The following is a 16,167-nucleotide window of genomic DNA, read 5'->3' as shown; positions in this document are numbered from 1 at the left end:
TGGAAGAGAATTAAATAGTTAAAGAAACCTACGGAATCAGATCACCTGCCTGTACTATAATCTGTCAAATTTATCTTAATTGGAAAGACAATTAGGTGGTTTGTAAGAGGTGTTGATTCACTCTCATCCATTTTTGGTAGGTAGGTAAATGACTTCCCATTTGTTAATAATCTCCATTTGATTGCATATGTTAGAGTGCTTGAGAAAACGACAAACAAGCTAACCCAAAGAAGGTTCCAGTCATTGATAAAAGAGCCACCACAAATGGGTACGAAATGAATACTGTTAGAACATCGAGTTGCTCAACCGTAAGCTTTGGAACATTGCAGATTTATCTCTGAAGAAACTTAGTTGATACATTTTTTCTTTGAGAGAAAGTGCCAGGCAAAAGCTTTCAAAAGATTGGAAATGTCCAGGAAATTGATGAGGGAAGTCAGAATTTTTATGGCACTGACCTCTTTTAAAATATATTTTTTAGTGTATCAAAAACAAACAAAAAAAAACACTTGAGGCTTAAGCTGTGGTCACTGTTTCGATGGTTCCTCTTTCATTCAATATTATGACCTTTTGATGGTGTAGCCATAAACTTCACAAACCTCCACCTCCCTGCCCAATCAGACACCTATTGCCCTGTATGTAGAAGAATCTGTAGTTCCTGCACTGTCTGCTTGACTACCACAGGTCCACGAAACCAGAATTATCCTTTCTCCTGAGGGACTGCCTTAGAGATGGAAAATAGTACAGTGACTTTAAGTCCATACTATGTTCTGCTACATATAACCATATAACTGTTTACAGCGTGGAAACAGGCCATGTCAGCCCTTCAAGACCACGCGGGTTCACTTGATTCTTGCCAAAGAAACTTGACCCCCCCCAGGGTTCTCCAGATGATAACCTCTTTCTTTCAGGTCACCAGAGTTCCTTTTTCTTTCTCTTATATTTCCAGTGAAACATTAGGTAGCCAGTCCTCTCCTCTTGCATGAACCACATCAGCCTCTTTGACCAGGCTGAACTAAGCCCTCATCTTAAGTAATGTTACACAACTTTGCTGTCTTTAACTTGGCAAAAGTTTTACTTGTTAATTAAAATGACAACTGATACAAAACAAAGTAGTTTTATCACTGAGGTTTTCAGAGAACTATGGAAACCCAAAATACTCAAAGCACATTTTCAATTTTAACCCAAACAGCAACAAAGGTAAAGATTCCATTATTGTCACGTACTACTACATTTAGAATGGAACATAATTGAAATTATTTAACTTTGTCTCCCATAAGGAAGTCAGAGTCGCCATTTTGTCCAGCACCCCTCACAGAAATGAATAGTTTTAAAGAAACTGCTGTAGGATACTCAGCAGGAAGGCAGCATCTATGGAGGGACAGAGAGATTTAACAATTTTGGTTGATGATCTCTACTTAAAAAAGATTAAATTGAAGAAAGAATAAAAGGAAAGATCTGTGACAGAGGAGGAAACAAAGTTTGTCCAGGAGATAATTACATTGGTGTCATCTAATAATAGATGAGGTGAGGGAGGGAGAATTCAACAAAAAGAGAATGCTGGATCAAGAAGAAATTTACTGGTGCAGGAATCCAAAGTTTTGAATTAATTTCATTCATCTTTCAAAGTAGACTGTTTGGAAAAAAAAGCTCCACTTAAACAGCCTTTGAAATAAACACTATTTTTAAATACTAAACATGCTGAGCTTGTTCTTCTAGAAGTAGCTTTGCCTTCAGAAGTGATAGAAAACATTTCAAATATTAATACAGAATATCTTAATAGGTCAGAGCATCCCACAGGTATCTGGTCTTTGAATATATATCTTGCCAAGATCCTGGAAATATTTGCTGTTTCAATGAAGGATACCCCACAGTTGTGGCAAATCCATAAGACCATTAGGCGTGAGCAGAAATAGGCTATTCAGCCCATTGAGTCTGCCTCACCATTTAATCATGAATTGATCATTTCCCCACTCAGCCCCACTGCCGGGCCTTCTCCCCATAACCTTTAATGCCCTGGCTAATCAAGAACCTATCGATCTCTGTCTTTTTAAAAAATATTTTATTTTTTATTTTCAGTCTCGTGTAAATTCAAGTATACAATGCAATCTCTTCCAACACCAGTATAACATCTGGAGTCTTGTTTTTTCAAATCTCCCCAACCCTTTTTTGTATATTTTATTTAAAAATTTTCATCCACAATACCATCAATTACAAAGTTGTAAGTACATACATCAAACATTAGTCATATATGCATAACATTGTGTTACATATATCCAATAACTTGGCCTCCACGACCGCCTGTGCCATCAGATTCCATATTTACCATTCCCAACTGAAGAACTTCCTATACTTCTCTTTTCTAGATGGATGGCTTTCAATTCTGAAGTTGTCCTTAACTCTCCCACCATGGAAAACAACCTTTCTATATCACACCTTTCAACATTCAAAATGTTTCAATGAGAACCCCCACATTCTCCAAAATTCCAACGAAGACAGGCCAAGAGGTATCAAGTAACCCTTTAATCCTAATGCTTTCTTTGAACTCTCTTCAACATCAGCACATCTTGAGAATCCCAAAACTGCTCACAATACTCCAAGTGAAGTCTCACCAGGGCCTTATAGAGCCTCAACATCACATCCCTGCTCTTATATTCTTTTTCTCATGAAATGAATGCAGCATTGCATTTGCCTTCTTCACCCTCCATCTCAACATGCAAGTTTATCTTCAGGCTCCGAGGTTTCTTTGTATCTGGGTATTTTCAATTTTCTCTCCATTTAAAACATTGTCTGCCCCTTATTTTTTTCTACCAAAGTGCATAACCGTACACTTTCCAAAATTATTTTTTATTCGCCACTTCTCTGCCCATTCTCCTAATCTAAGCTCTTCTGCAGTCTCCGTGTTTCCTATACAATACCTGCTCCTCCACCCATCTTTGTATCACCTGCAAAGTTCACAACACAGCCATTCATTCCATAATCCAAATAATTAATATACAATATAAAAAGAAGTGGCCCCAAAACTGACCACTGTGGAACACCACTAGCAACAGGCAGCCAATCAGAATAGGATCCTTGTATTCCAACTCTCTGCTTCCTGCCTATCAGCCAATGATGTACTCGTGCGGTTTCCTAATACGTACCATTTCCTAATACATACCATGGCCTCTTATCTTAAGCAGCCTCGCATCCAGCATTTTATCAAATAACTTCTGAAAATCCAAATCCACACCATTCACTGCATCTCCCTTACCCAGCCTGCTTAGTCACTTCTTCAAAGATTTCCAATAGGCTTGTCAAACAAGATTTTCCCTGTAGGAAACCATGCTGGCTTTGGCCTATCCGGTCATGTGCCTCCAAGTACTCGTAACCTCATCCTTTACAATCAACTCCAACATCTTCCGAACCACTGACATCAGGCTCACTGCCCTTTAATTTCCTTTCTGCTACCTTCCTCCCTTATTGAACAGTGGGGTGACATTTGCGATTTTCCATCCCTTCGGTGCAGTAGGAAGTCAGCAAAGCTTCATTCCCAGAGGAACTCAATGCCTTCTAGAATTCAGAATCTATACCACCCAGGACATGTTCTGTCCTGTTGCTACCATCAAGACTTGTACCACCAGGTTCAGGAAGGGTTGCTACTCCTCCACTATCAGACTTCCAAACAATAAACTCAATCAGAGACTGATTTCAGGCCCCTTACTTTGCACATTATTTGTTAATTAAAATGTCTTTTTTTTTCCTGTATTGCACAGTTCTTTTACATTTCTTTATTTACATTCCCCTCTTTTGTATTTGCATTTTTATTCTTGAGTACAGTTTACAGTTATCAATAAGTAGAAATTCTGCCTGACTTGCAGGGAAAGATTCACCCGGTTGCATGTGTGATGTTATCTATGTACACTGACAATAAATTTGAACTTTATTTAAATTTGAATCAAGGTTCAAATCCTAGAGTCCTAGAAGTAGCTTTACTTCAGAAGTGATTAAAAAAAAACATAAAATATTAATGCAAAATATCTTAAAAGGTCTGCAGAACATCCCACAGTTATCAGATCTTTGCATCTAAATCTTTCAAAGATTTTGGAAGTATCTGCTATTTAAGTATAAATCGAGGTCAAAATCCTCAAATTCAAGCCCAGGCACCCACTGCCTGTCTTGTATTTGTCTTACTTTAATTTTTTAAGTAGCTCAATGTAATCGTCACCACCACCACCATCTACCTACCCCCATCCCCATCACCATCTTCCTACCCCCATCCCCATCTTCCTACCCCCATCCCCCTCTACCTACCCCCACCCCCCATCACCATCTACCTACCCCATCCCCATCTACGTACCCCCATCCCCATCATCATCTTCCTACCCCCATCCCCATCCCCATCTACCTACCCCATCCCCCATCACCATCTACCTATCCCCATCCCCCATCACTATCTACCTATCCCCATCCCCCATCACCATCTACCTATCCCCATCCCCCATCACCATCTACCTATCCCCATCCCCCATCACCATCTACCTACCCCATCCCCAAAACTGGTCACTTTTTTAAAAAAAACCTTGATCAATGCTTGCATTTTAGGTAAATTCTCCAAATACAGTACTGCTTTTTAAGCTATAATGACAAATGTCCCAAAGTATATTTCTATTTACAATTTATACATTTCCTAAATGGTACATACAGAGACTCATAGGTAACATAGGAAGTAGGAACAGGAGTAGGCCAAAAATGGCCCATCGAGCCTGCTCCGCCATTCAATAAGATCATGGCTGATCTAATTTATGCCATTGCTAAAAATGTAAGGACAAGGCCTCAAGAAACATTTACCCTTCAGCATGATGTAAAGAAAATTGTCAAAGAACATAGAGCAATTCTCAGTTGGTAACCCTGGCAGGCACATCATTCACATCCCCGACTCCATACTGATGGAACAGACATTCTCTTTGGGAGGACATTGCCAGACGAGCACATTTGTTCAAATTAAAGATGTGCCATATCCCGACTGGGAAGGTGTAACCACTCAACTTGGAGATGAAATGTCAGCTCAATTTCATGAATAGGAAGCCACAGAGGCCTAAACAAAACCAGAAGTGCACAATCTTAGTAACTGTGAGCCCTGTTAGCCAACTCTGTCCCATCTCTGGGAGAGGCTGCAGTTACTTTATTGGCCGTCAAAATCAGAATGGAAATACTTGATTGCTTAGAAAGAAGGCCGGTTGTGAATGTAAGGATGGGGACCATCAAACAGCTGTTGGCCGTTAGCAGGCGCTTTGTACAAACCCAGAACAAGTGGTGGCCTGGTTAGTTACAACAGCAGAAGCAACCAGGACTGCGGTGTGAATCCCACACTGAATGTAAGGAGCTTGTACGTTCTCCCTGTTTCTGCGAAGGTTTCCTCTGGGTGGTCTGGTCTCCTCCGGGTGCTTTGGTTTCCTGCCACCATTCAAAATGTACCAGGAGTTGAAGGTCAATTGGGTGGGACGAAAGGGGCTGTTACCGTGCTGCATGTCTAAAATTTACATTTGAGTAGCTTATTATGGAAGATGTATAATCATGGTGTAAATAGCCTGGTTAAAGCTCTGCAGGGATCATGGTGTGAAGCACTGACAGAGTAGAGTGCGTAGGGATTGTGGTTAGTGTTTGCCTTTACATTCCTGACCTAGTTTCTTGACACCAACGATTATTTCAAGTGCGTTTCTGGTGAGATTCCTCCCCTGAAGATGCAATGCACTGTTGATAAAAAGAAAATTCCTGATTGTATTGCTGCTTTGAGGTGTGAAATGAAAGGTACATTTAACCAAAGTTACCATTTATTCAGTGAAAACTAAGACTTACAAGTCTTTGGGGTTGAATCAATGAAGGATTAAACCTTAACTAGGCAATGTCCATGCATTGGAGCCATAGTTGAGAGACTTCTACTGACTGAAACAGTGACAGATGGGAAGAAATCTGCAATAACCTGAACTCTGCCTCTCCCAAAATTGCAGGGATGATTTTACCTGCTTATATTCTGTTCAATTCATGTGGTAGCATAGATGAAATTGAATTTCAACAAGTTATCCAGTGCATATCTTTATGAGCTCTGAATTTGATCTGGCTTCTTAATCTATAAATAAGCAGGGCATTTATGCTTTGGGTTATTGACAGCAAGGAGACAGAGTTTGCTCTCAGAGATATCTGAAATAATTTGTGTTAAAGGAAATATTCTCAAACTGAATAAGTGTCACCTTTGAAAGACATGAACATGATCAAATTTGACTTCAAGATCAACCTAACCTTGAAACTTCACATGTCAAACATTGGTAATGTTGGTCCTGAGGAATATAAAAATGTGACCAAGTCCCTCTGGCCCAATCTAATTATAGTTTTTGATACAAATGCCAGGCTTGCTATATTTCCAACCTTTCCAATATTTGCCATTGGTGCCTCAGTTACCACAAAAGAAGCACATCTTGAACTTTACTCTAACCCATATTGAATATTCACTGCCAAAGTCTGTCTGTAAAATCCCTTGTTGTTTTATGGCTTAATACTGACAGAAAGTAAACAGTCAAACCCTTCCCCCCACCCCCCCCCCCCCCCCCCCTCCACAGAATATCTCTAATTAACACAGATGAATCCCATGAATTTGATCTTTTCTTTTCTGGCAGTTTAACTCTGGCATAATTGAACCAGACCCAATAAAATACATAATAATGAACAGCCATTTTCAGCTTCTAATGTAGATGATTTCCTCCAATATTGTCAATATATACCAATAATTCTGCTAACTGATCTAACTAAAGATTATTTATGATGACTTTTCCAGGAAATCTTATTAGTATACAGTGCAATTTAAACAAAGTCAAACAACTCACATAGCGACAGGATGTAATTGATGACAATGTGCAGGACTATCCAACAGCACAGAGCCATGATGTCTCACAACACACCATCAGGCCTTTTCCTCCACCATTTCATGTCAATTATAATAATCCCATTTAAAAGCATTTGCTCCATGGTGAACAACATCTTTGAAGGAAAAATATTAATCCTCAGCATGAGCTCCAGAGGTAGCAGTAATATGTAGTATGATATTCCTATCTTAGCTAAAATAGTTTTGGGAAATTATTTACGGTCTGTTTGGAACATCTCCATTTTTCACAAAAGCACCATCCACTGATGCGAAATCAGCCGGAAGGAGATCCAGCAAATTCTAAAATGCAACTTCCACGACTGAATCACTTATTTATAATTTCATTTTAATACCACAATTCTTTTGTCTGCATTCAGGAGATGGGAGTAAACATTTTGCATCCGTCAATTCAATCTTGTCCAAGTCATCAAATGCAGAGCTTTAACCAAACAAAAAACCATTGGCTTATCTGAGAAATGTGTTTATCCAGTAACAATCTTTGACTGAAGTGAGGAAAAATAATGATAACTATTCAACCTAGTGCAAGTTTTTTTTTAAAACTCACGTTTGCACCCCCAACCCTGGTCTTACAGACACTTGTGTGTTGACAGGAATTGTATTGGGCTGTAATTTCAAAAAGCACAACTTTTCTCAGATGCATCTTCAGGAAAGGGTGGGGGAACCATCACTACCCAAAGTATGACTGAGCCTCCCAGGTCATGCAACATCCAGCACCGAAGTCTGCAGACACTGTGGTCGAAGCAAAGACCCAAATGCTGGAGAAATCTCAGCAGGTCCTTGGTACTTTTAGAGCAAAGAGGGAGACAGAAGTTGAGCCCCTCATCAAGGTGAGACAGGCGGCCAACTTTTGCTGGGCCAAGCCCGAAACGTTGCTCCTCTACCCTTATCAAGTGGACGGCTGAGTTTCTCCCGCATTTACAATACCCACCCCACACTCACCGTCCGGCTTCAACTTCCCCCGCTTCAGAATAGTCACGTGCTCGGCCCGCCACGTGCCTGCCACTCCCCGCCGTGGCCGATGACATCACTTCCTGCCTTTCATCCTCGGCCACGTGTGGCCCGCCTGCGTTCCCTGCGGGGCATGGCCGATGACATCACTTCCTACCTTTCATCCTCGGCCACGTGTGGCCCGCCTGCGTTCCCTGCGGGGCACGGGTGAGGAGTCCACCTGAAGGCTCCATCCATTCCCCTCCCCCAGCGGGCAGACCTTAACCCCAAGATTTGTCTCCCCTCTAAAGGAGAAATCGTGTGGGATTGAACTTGAGCAGCCAATTTCCCCATGATAGCACACTTGAAATCAACAATCTGGTGGTTCATTTTGTAGACAAAGTCAATGAATGAACACAATACATCCTCCAAATGAAATACGTTTCATGTTTGGAAAAGAATCAACAGTAAAGTTAAAATCATTTCTGTGTAGTCCCAACTAGCCTTTCCATTGATAAATCACCTGACCAAATAGGAGAGGAAACATGACCCTTCCTCCACTGCCATTTTTCCACATGAGAAAGTTCCTTCAGTCAGTTTGAGAGAGAAATCCTGAAGCTGTACCTTCCATAGCATTCAAAATAATGGCAATTAGTTCTGTAAAATAATTCATGTCTCCACGGGGATTAAGGGAATATCTAATCATTATTCAGGACTCTGATGGCCCGTCTCCCCGAACTGCAATTACTTCCCTGCACAGTTCAACATGCTACAATCCCCCCACTGCTCTCACTTCAGCTGCAAATCTTGTACTTTGTACAAAATAACCTCAGTCATTTTGCAGGAACAGTTAGTACACAATACCCATAAGAACCAAGCACTTGAGGAAATTATTTCCAGTTTAGAGTATTTATAATGCAATAGGAAACAGCCAACTGTCCTTGTCAAAATCAGCAATATATTGTCAACATCAGTATATATTGTCAATATCAGACTGCAAAGTCACACAGTTATGCCAGCATTACTGGCCAGAACCAGATACCCTCACCCAGGAGAGAAAATTATTGTGATGTGGCAATTGGTGATTTTGCACCGCTCCTGGGATAGGAAGTGGGTGAAAATTTCTTACCCATCCTTCAAAGGCCAACAGATCTCTTGTACTTGTATTTTAAGTTTAAAAATGATTATAAATTCTTGTCATGTATCAAGAATGCTGGCTGTTGAGTGACAGCAACACACATATGTGAAAGGTTATGAAATGTCTAAGTGTGTGAATTCTAGATTATGATGGCAAATTGTTAAGCACATAGGTATTTTGTTATTAGTCTGTGCATATTCTTTTACTTACTTGTTTGACATTAATGGATGTTAGAAATCAAAATATTTTGCATAACGTTTTCATTTCCAGTGTATGAATAGTTTCATGTTTTGTCAAGATAATACAAATTGAAGAAACATTGACAGATACTAAAAGTGGACAATTGACCTTTTTAAAGAAGATAGAGGCTGAGTTACAACATTCTCAGAGGAAATCATAGACTTAACCAACATGCTTGAGCAATTTTACTTCAGACAAGGAAGTTGCATTAGTTACCATTGGAAATACTTACCTGTTTCTCGAGAATTTTATTTTTTCTTTTCCAATGATGTAGAACTTTACAGCTCAGATGGCTATCTGTAATAGTAATCCAATTCATCCCAATCCCAGCTCTTTCACCGCAATCTTGAATGTTTTTTTCCTTTCACATACATATCAGATTCCTTTTTGAAACCAATGACTAGGTTTTCCCTTCAAACATTGTAATCCAGTCTATGATGAATTGGTGTGTGAGAAGTGTAACCCAATTCCTTCTTGGAGTATTTTAGCAATCACTTGAAATCTACATTTTCTGGTTTTTCCCCCTTCGATAAATGGTAAATTCTTTTCACTTGCTTTACCATGGAATACTCAACTAAATTGACTTTCAACCTGTTATGCTTTAAAGAAAATAAATCAATTTATTGTCATCTGATTGTACAAATATAAACCGACGAAACAGCGTTCTCCAGTCCTTGGTGCAAAACAGACATGACTCATGCAAACAAATAATACATATGCATGACAAGTATGCCATCTATATAAATAAATAAATGAGTCTCTCAGATGGTTAGTGTGAGCAGTTTGGTCATTCAGCATTCTCACTGCCTGTGGGAAGAAACTGTTCCTCAGCCTAATGGTGCTGGCTCTGATACTCCTGTATCTCTTCCCTGCCAATACTCTATTTCTTAGGTTTGTTTAGTCAATAAACCTGTTCTGTGTCACTTCATTAATTAACCCTAGAAAGATTTAAAATTCATCCCTTCTCTTTTTTGTGCAGTGAAAAGGCAGTGTTATTCAAGCATGGAGTTGTGTGCAAAGGCTCACAGATCAAACACAGGAACAATTTAGTACGATTTTGGCTCCTTCACTCCCTTATTGCCAGCTTTAAGAGGCTCTCAGCAGTATTTCAAGTGAATGCTGATTGGCTGGTTAGATGCTGGCACACATCAATGAACACAATCTGGAATAAATTGGTTGGTTCAAAAAATTCCTTTTTATTATTGTTATTAGGAGAAAAAAAAAATCACAATTTTAATGAATTTGATGGACTGAGAATTTTCATTCTGATTTACATTGAATAAACTCTCTAGGAGAGAGTAGCGTGGCTACTGATTAGTGCATATGTTTGGAATATTAATATCTTTGCTTCATTCTGATCTTTTTTGCAGACTATTAACTACAGCTTCAGGTTATCTTACTGAATTAAATATTTAAAACTGTTGATATTATGCTAAATACTGAACTACTTTCTAAACAGAGAAATGGCAGACCCCTATTTATCTGAGAAGCTCCAAGAATAAAGCAGCTTCTTCACTTATCAAATACTTCAACTAACATCTAATGCCTGCTTCTTTTACTTCAGTGACCATCCACCATCAAGGGACACAGCAATGAAAACACAATATAGACATCTTAGCACAGAGTTAATGGCATTGGAGTGATGATCTGGGGTAACATTTATAAGTTTATAAGTTCTCAGGTGACAGACTTTGTTATATTTTGTAGTTATTATTTGACTAAAGTAAAAATAATCTACAGTATTTTAAAGAATAAGATCTGAATTAATCATTCTCATCTTTCTGGATATTCATTCATTTTATAAATATTTTGATAGCAAGTCAACATGCCCAGAAGTTATGCTCAACTGTATGGATGTCTGCAGTGATAAGTAATGTCTTTCAATTTTGTGTGTAAATAATAAGATTTTCATCCTTTCAGAAAAGTGAAGCTGAAAATAAATTTTTGACCTAAGATTAGTGCGCTTGAGCGGCTATACCATTCAATAGGATCCTTGAATTAGTCACTGAATTGATCTTTGGCCTCAATTCCATTATCCTGGCCAAACCCCATAACTATCAATTCCCCTAATTCATTTCACCCTCAGATATACTTAATGATTCAACAACCAAACCTCTCCTGGCTGGAGAATTCCAAAGATTCATTATCCATTAGGAGACATTTCCTCTCAGCTCAGTAATAGGTGGTGAATCTCTTGAGAAATCTCAGACATCTCCTCATACTTACCCCTACAAGACTCATCAAACCACTGTATCACACACTCTGACATCATCACTTCCGATCATCTCCCTAGCATGGCCTCCAACCTCATCATTTCCCAACTTTGCAATGCCTGTTTCTACCTCCTACCCAAGACCCACAAACCCAATTGTCCCAGCAGACCGATCTTTTCCACGTGCTCCTACCCCACCAAATTGGTATCCAATTACCTCGACTCATTTTGTCTCCCCGGTCCAGTCCCTCCCTACTTATATCCAGGATACTTCACGTGCCCTCTGTCACTTCCATTTCTTTCTTGACAATAGACCCAATCAGTCCCCTTCCACCACCACACTCCTCTGGCTGGCAGAACTGTCTTGACACCCCACTTTCTCCAAGACAAAGGGGTAGCTATGGGTATCTGCATGGGCCCCAGCTATGCCTGCCTTTTTGTTGGCTACGTGGAGCAATCTATGCTACAGGCCTACACACACAAGGCCATCAACTCTTCCTCTGCTACATCAATGACTACTTTGGTGCTGTCTCATCCACCCATGATGAGCTCGTTAACTTTATTTACTTTGCTGCCAACTTCTACTCTGACCTCAAATTCACTTGGTCCATCTCTAGCAACACTTTCCCTTTTCTTATCTTTCTGTCTCCATCTTGGGAGACATACTCTTGAAAGATATCTTCTACAAACTCACCAACTCACACAGCTATCTTGATTACGTCTCTTTACACCCTGTCACCTGCAAGGATTCCATTCATTTCTCTTGATTCCAACATCTCTGTCACATCTGTTCGCAGGACAAGGGCTATGCCAGATATTCAGATATTTCCTCCTTTTTCAAACAATACAGCTTTTCCTCTACCACCATCAACTTGGCCCTCACCCGCACATCCTCCATTACTAGCACATCTGCTCTGGCCCCCTCCACCACCACACGCAACAAGGACAGGATTCCCCTTGTCCTCACCTACCATTCCACCAGACTCCATGTCCAACACATCCTCTGCCTTTTACGCCACCTCCTACGTGATCCCACCACCAGACACATATTCCCCTCTCCTCCCCTATCACCTTTGCAGGGACTGCTCCCTCTTTCACTTCTTCGTCTCCACCATTCATACTCTTGGGACCTAGGAGATGCTGTTCTCATTGCTACCATCAGGAAAGAGGTACAAGTGCCTCAAGTCTTGGACTAACAAGTTCAGGAACAGCTGCTACCCCTCCACCATTAGACTCCTCAATAACAAACTCAATCAGGGACTCTTACTTTCACATTTTATTTCATCTTTTAGTACTGCACAATTTGTTTACACATATAAACACATGAGTCAGTTTTTTTTCCCTGCACTGCCAATCAGTGGTATATCTGCCTCGCCTGCAGGAAAAAGAATCTCAGGGTTGTATGTGATGTTATGTATGTACTCTTGACAATAAATGTGAAATCTGTAAACTATTTTAAGTTCCTCTTTCTTCCCACACCCTCACTCCCTTGATTATTCACCATCTTTTCATTGTGAAGGCAGGTAAAAAGAATTTCGATCATCTCCATTATGGTTTCTTTGCTTTGACTTCCATGGTTCCAATATTTACATTTTTTGTCACTCTCTCTGCAAACTTCTTATTATCTGTTTTGTATTCTCCACACACAGTATTTTCTTCTCCAAGATCAATTTTTAAAGATTTCTTCCAATTGTCACACTAACTACTATTTAATGTAATTTTATTATTTTTTCACTCAATTGCCATTCTTATCCTCTTTAGCTAAGCATAAATACGCTAAGGCAATCATGATCCATTTATTTCTTAAAAGAAAATGAGAAATTATTTTAAATGTCTGCACTACTTACTGTTTTTCATTTCCTTTAATCCAACTTTCCCATTCTACAGTAGGCAACTTGGTACCCTTTTCTATGAAATAAATTTGGTCTTTATTAGAACAGATCATAAACTTGATTCAAATTATGAACTACAGTTTAACCACAAAATTAGTATTAATAACTCTGGTTTCACAAGTTCAGAAAGGTGTTTAAAATGCCCAGAAGGAGTCGTTGAAAAATATGCCAAGACCTTACACCTTGTTGATGTCATTGATCTAGTATGCACTACGTTGGATGGTATGAATATATCCACAAGGCTGAATTAAATCTCATTGAAGAAACAACTAAATTTTCAGTACCACCGACATAATTTGTAAACTCTGGGATTATAACTAACTCAAAATGTACTCCTCGATGTAAACGAATGGAATTTGTACTGGCACATTCCTGTGAATGTGAGATCAAGTGTCCATTCTACATCAGACTAATATCCAGACTTTGACTGTTAGCCAGCATAGTGATAATTTACCAAATGAAGGGAAGAAAATTGTAAAACATTCATATTTTTATACATCCTGTTTATTTAATGTGCTTTTGCAGGATATAAATAATGACAAAATTACAAAATTTGTAACTGGAAGCCCAAGCATATATACAATTATTAGTTGCAGCGAGGCCACTATTTTATCCCCATACAATTTCATTTTGGTACCATGTTTACAGTGGGTTTATTTTTAAACTGCCAAATTACTACATACATGTATCAACAGTGAATAGGCAAAATATGTACAAGGAAACTGCATTGTTCAAGTACTGTAATACTGTATTAAAAGATTAACACTGAATTGAACTAAAATTCAGTCCAACCATACAATATACATTTGATTATCAATTACAATCCAAGCTCTAATAGTCATCCATTGTTATATTTGGGTGACCTTTATCATTAAGCCCAGCTTAGTTTCTATATCATATAAAAATAATGTAACATTGAAACAACTTAAAAGACAATTATTACACGAGTTCAATAAGGATTCTAAAATAAACATTAAATTGATTCACAATAAGTTTATTTTTTAAACAGTTAAAGATAGATAACTGTTATTAAACCATTGTTTATAATTTTGCCCGTGTGCACCACAGTTAAACTTTGGCTCAATGTGGTTTCAATAGGCAATGCAGCAGAATTGTTTTATGTGCTGCTACATTTTTTTTTGCAAAAAAGCATGATGACTCTCATATCAAACAGACATTGATTGCTCCAGGTAGTAAAATCAGTTGATTGTGGTTTCACATGTTTATTTTAAAAAAAATTGTCTGCTGCTTTGTTTTGAAAGAAATCAGTCACACATCATAGTCTTTGTCGGAAGTGGAAGTTGCTTCACACTGCTGAGCATGTCACTATTTGTGAAATTTTGTCTTTTGTACTACTGAAAAATGGATTAATTGTGCCTTTTTTTTTAAAATTGAAATTCAACAGTCATGCATGCAAACCATATATTTTCTGAGAGAGTTATTAAATCTCTTCTGAATGACAACTTTTGCATCCAGCACTGCCACTTGGACTGCTAACTTATCCTGTGCCGTGTGTGAATATGCAGTATGCCTCCATCTGTAGTGCAACACATTTTTGGGTTTCACACATTAACACTGTTTGCATTCCACAAGCGACCTCAGCAACGTCACAATAAGCTACATTGGAATGATGAATTTTTTTCCCCCCCCCAGTCAAAGTATTTTCAAAAACTAGGAATTTACTCGATTGCTGTTATACAAGCCATTTTAAAATTAGTTATCAGTCAAACACAGTTTTGAAATAAGACTGGATACTCGCATCTCTGAAAACTCCTGAATGTTTTCCTACTGCAAAACATTTCATCTTCTTTCACATTTTTGGAGCAGGATGTCATAAAAATCATTACTGGTTACATTAAAAATAAATAACAATATTCCCATACTAAATTTTTTGCAGTACCACGTTACTTAAAAAAAAAAATCACAATATTATTTCAGCACAGATCGTATTTAAAATGAGGGCTAGAAATTCTGAAGGAATTGGATAAATGTGCTGTGACATTTCCAGTAAAACAATAGTGAAATTCACGACAATTGCTTAAAGCAGTTAGTAAACCACTAAAACAGTGCAGTAATTTCAAAATGAAAGCAGTCATTGAAAGATTTTAGCTTAGCCATTTTAAATATTATCCCAAGGCTGCAATTCATAAATCACAGCTTTCAGTTAAAAAGTGTTAGTCCAAAAGGTTTTTTTTAAAAAAAAGCTTAGACTTTTTATTGGCTTTTAGCAGCATTCAAGTGATCACATGGCAGAAGAGAGTTTCAGAGTTAAGAGTTCAGTGAAATCTTCTAAATTTGTGATGAGCCAGAAAAGACTGAAGAAAAGTGTTACACCAAGAAAAATCTTGAATCTGCATCAGTTTAACTCCTTCTGATGGATTGATTTTAAATAGGTCTAAAGACAGTTGGCAGGTGTCAGTGTTGTTCCTGTTGCTACAGTGAGAAGAATGTCAAGGAGTAAGAGCAGCATCATGCAGTGATGTCAGTAACTGTATAAAGGTCACTCAGCGAGTGCAGGTTTCCTCTCCGCTGGGTCAGAGGTCACCAGAGGAGACAAAATGTGCTGCTTGCAGTGGTTTGCTCAAGAGTGCGAAGGCACAGAGGAGAATGAGACATAGGGTTTAGAATATTGTGGTCTCATACTTGGTATTCATTCCCCTTTTTGATTCTTGCACTGGTTCCACAATCCAAGGTACATTAGTATGAGTCTTTTGTTCCAGAAGAGGTTGATCGATCTGCAGATAAAGGGGGAAAAAAAACTGCTTCATTAAGTGGGGACCTATGTATTCATGAATAAAATATGACTAATAAAAATGATTAAATCTAATAGAATTTTACTATC

The 16,167-nt window shown here is 38.7% G+C and overlaps 1 protein-coding gene across 24 annotated transcripts in view; it reads right to left on the bottom strand.

Moving 5' to 3' along the window:
* anks1b (ankyrin repeat and sterile alpha motif domain containing 1B) overlaps nucleotides 1–16,167 on the bottom strand; it is an 823,124-nt gene that overhangs the window by 75,050 nt on the left and 731,907 nt on the right. For 18 of the 24 annotated variants that reach the window (XM_069908369.1, XM_069908365.1, XM_069908363.1 and 15 more), the window contains 2 exons: nucleotides 15,969–16,060; nucleotides 13,281–13,341 (listed from right to left, as the gene is read on the bottom strand). In XM_069908369.1, coding sequence (XP_069764470.1) covers nucleotides 13,296–13,341; nucleotides 15,969–16,060 — 138 coding nt within the window. In that variant the 3' untranslated portion in view covers nucleotides 13,281–13,295. Of the gene's footprint in view, nucleotides 1–9,457; nucleotides 9,821–13,280; nucleotides 13,342–13,811; nucleotides 16,061–16,167 lie in introns of those variants that run through there. The other 6 variants (XM_069908373.1, XM_069908387.1, XM_069908388.1 and 3 more) reach the window with 3 other exon arrangements.

This window comes from Narcine bancroftii, chromosome 13, assembly GCF_036971445.1.
Source record: "Narcine bancroftii isolate sNarBan1 chromosome 13, sNarBan1.hap1, whole genome shotgun sequence".
In the NCBI taxonomy this organism is placed as follows: Eukaryota; Metazoa; Chordata; class Chondrichthyes; order Torpediniformes; family Narcinidae; genus Narcine; species Narcine bancroftii.
This window is presented reverse-complemented; position numbering and strand designations above follow the sequence as displayed.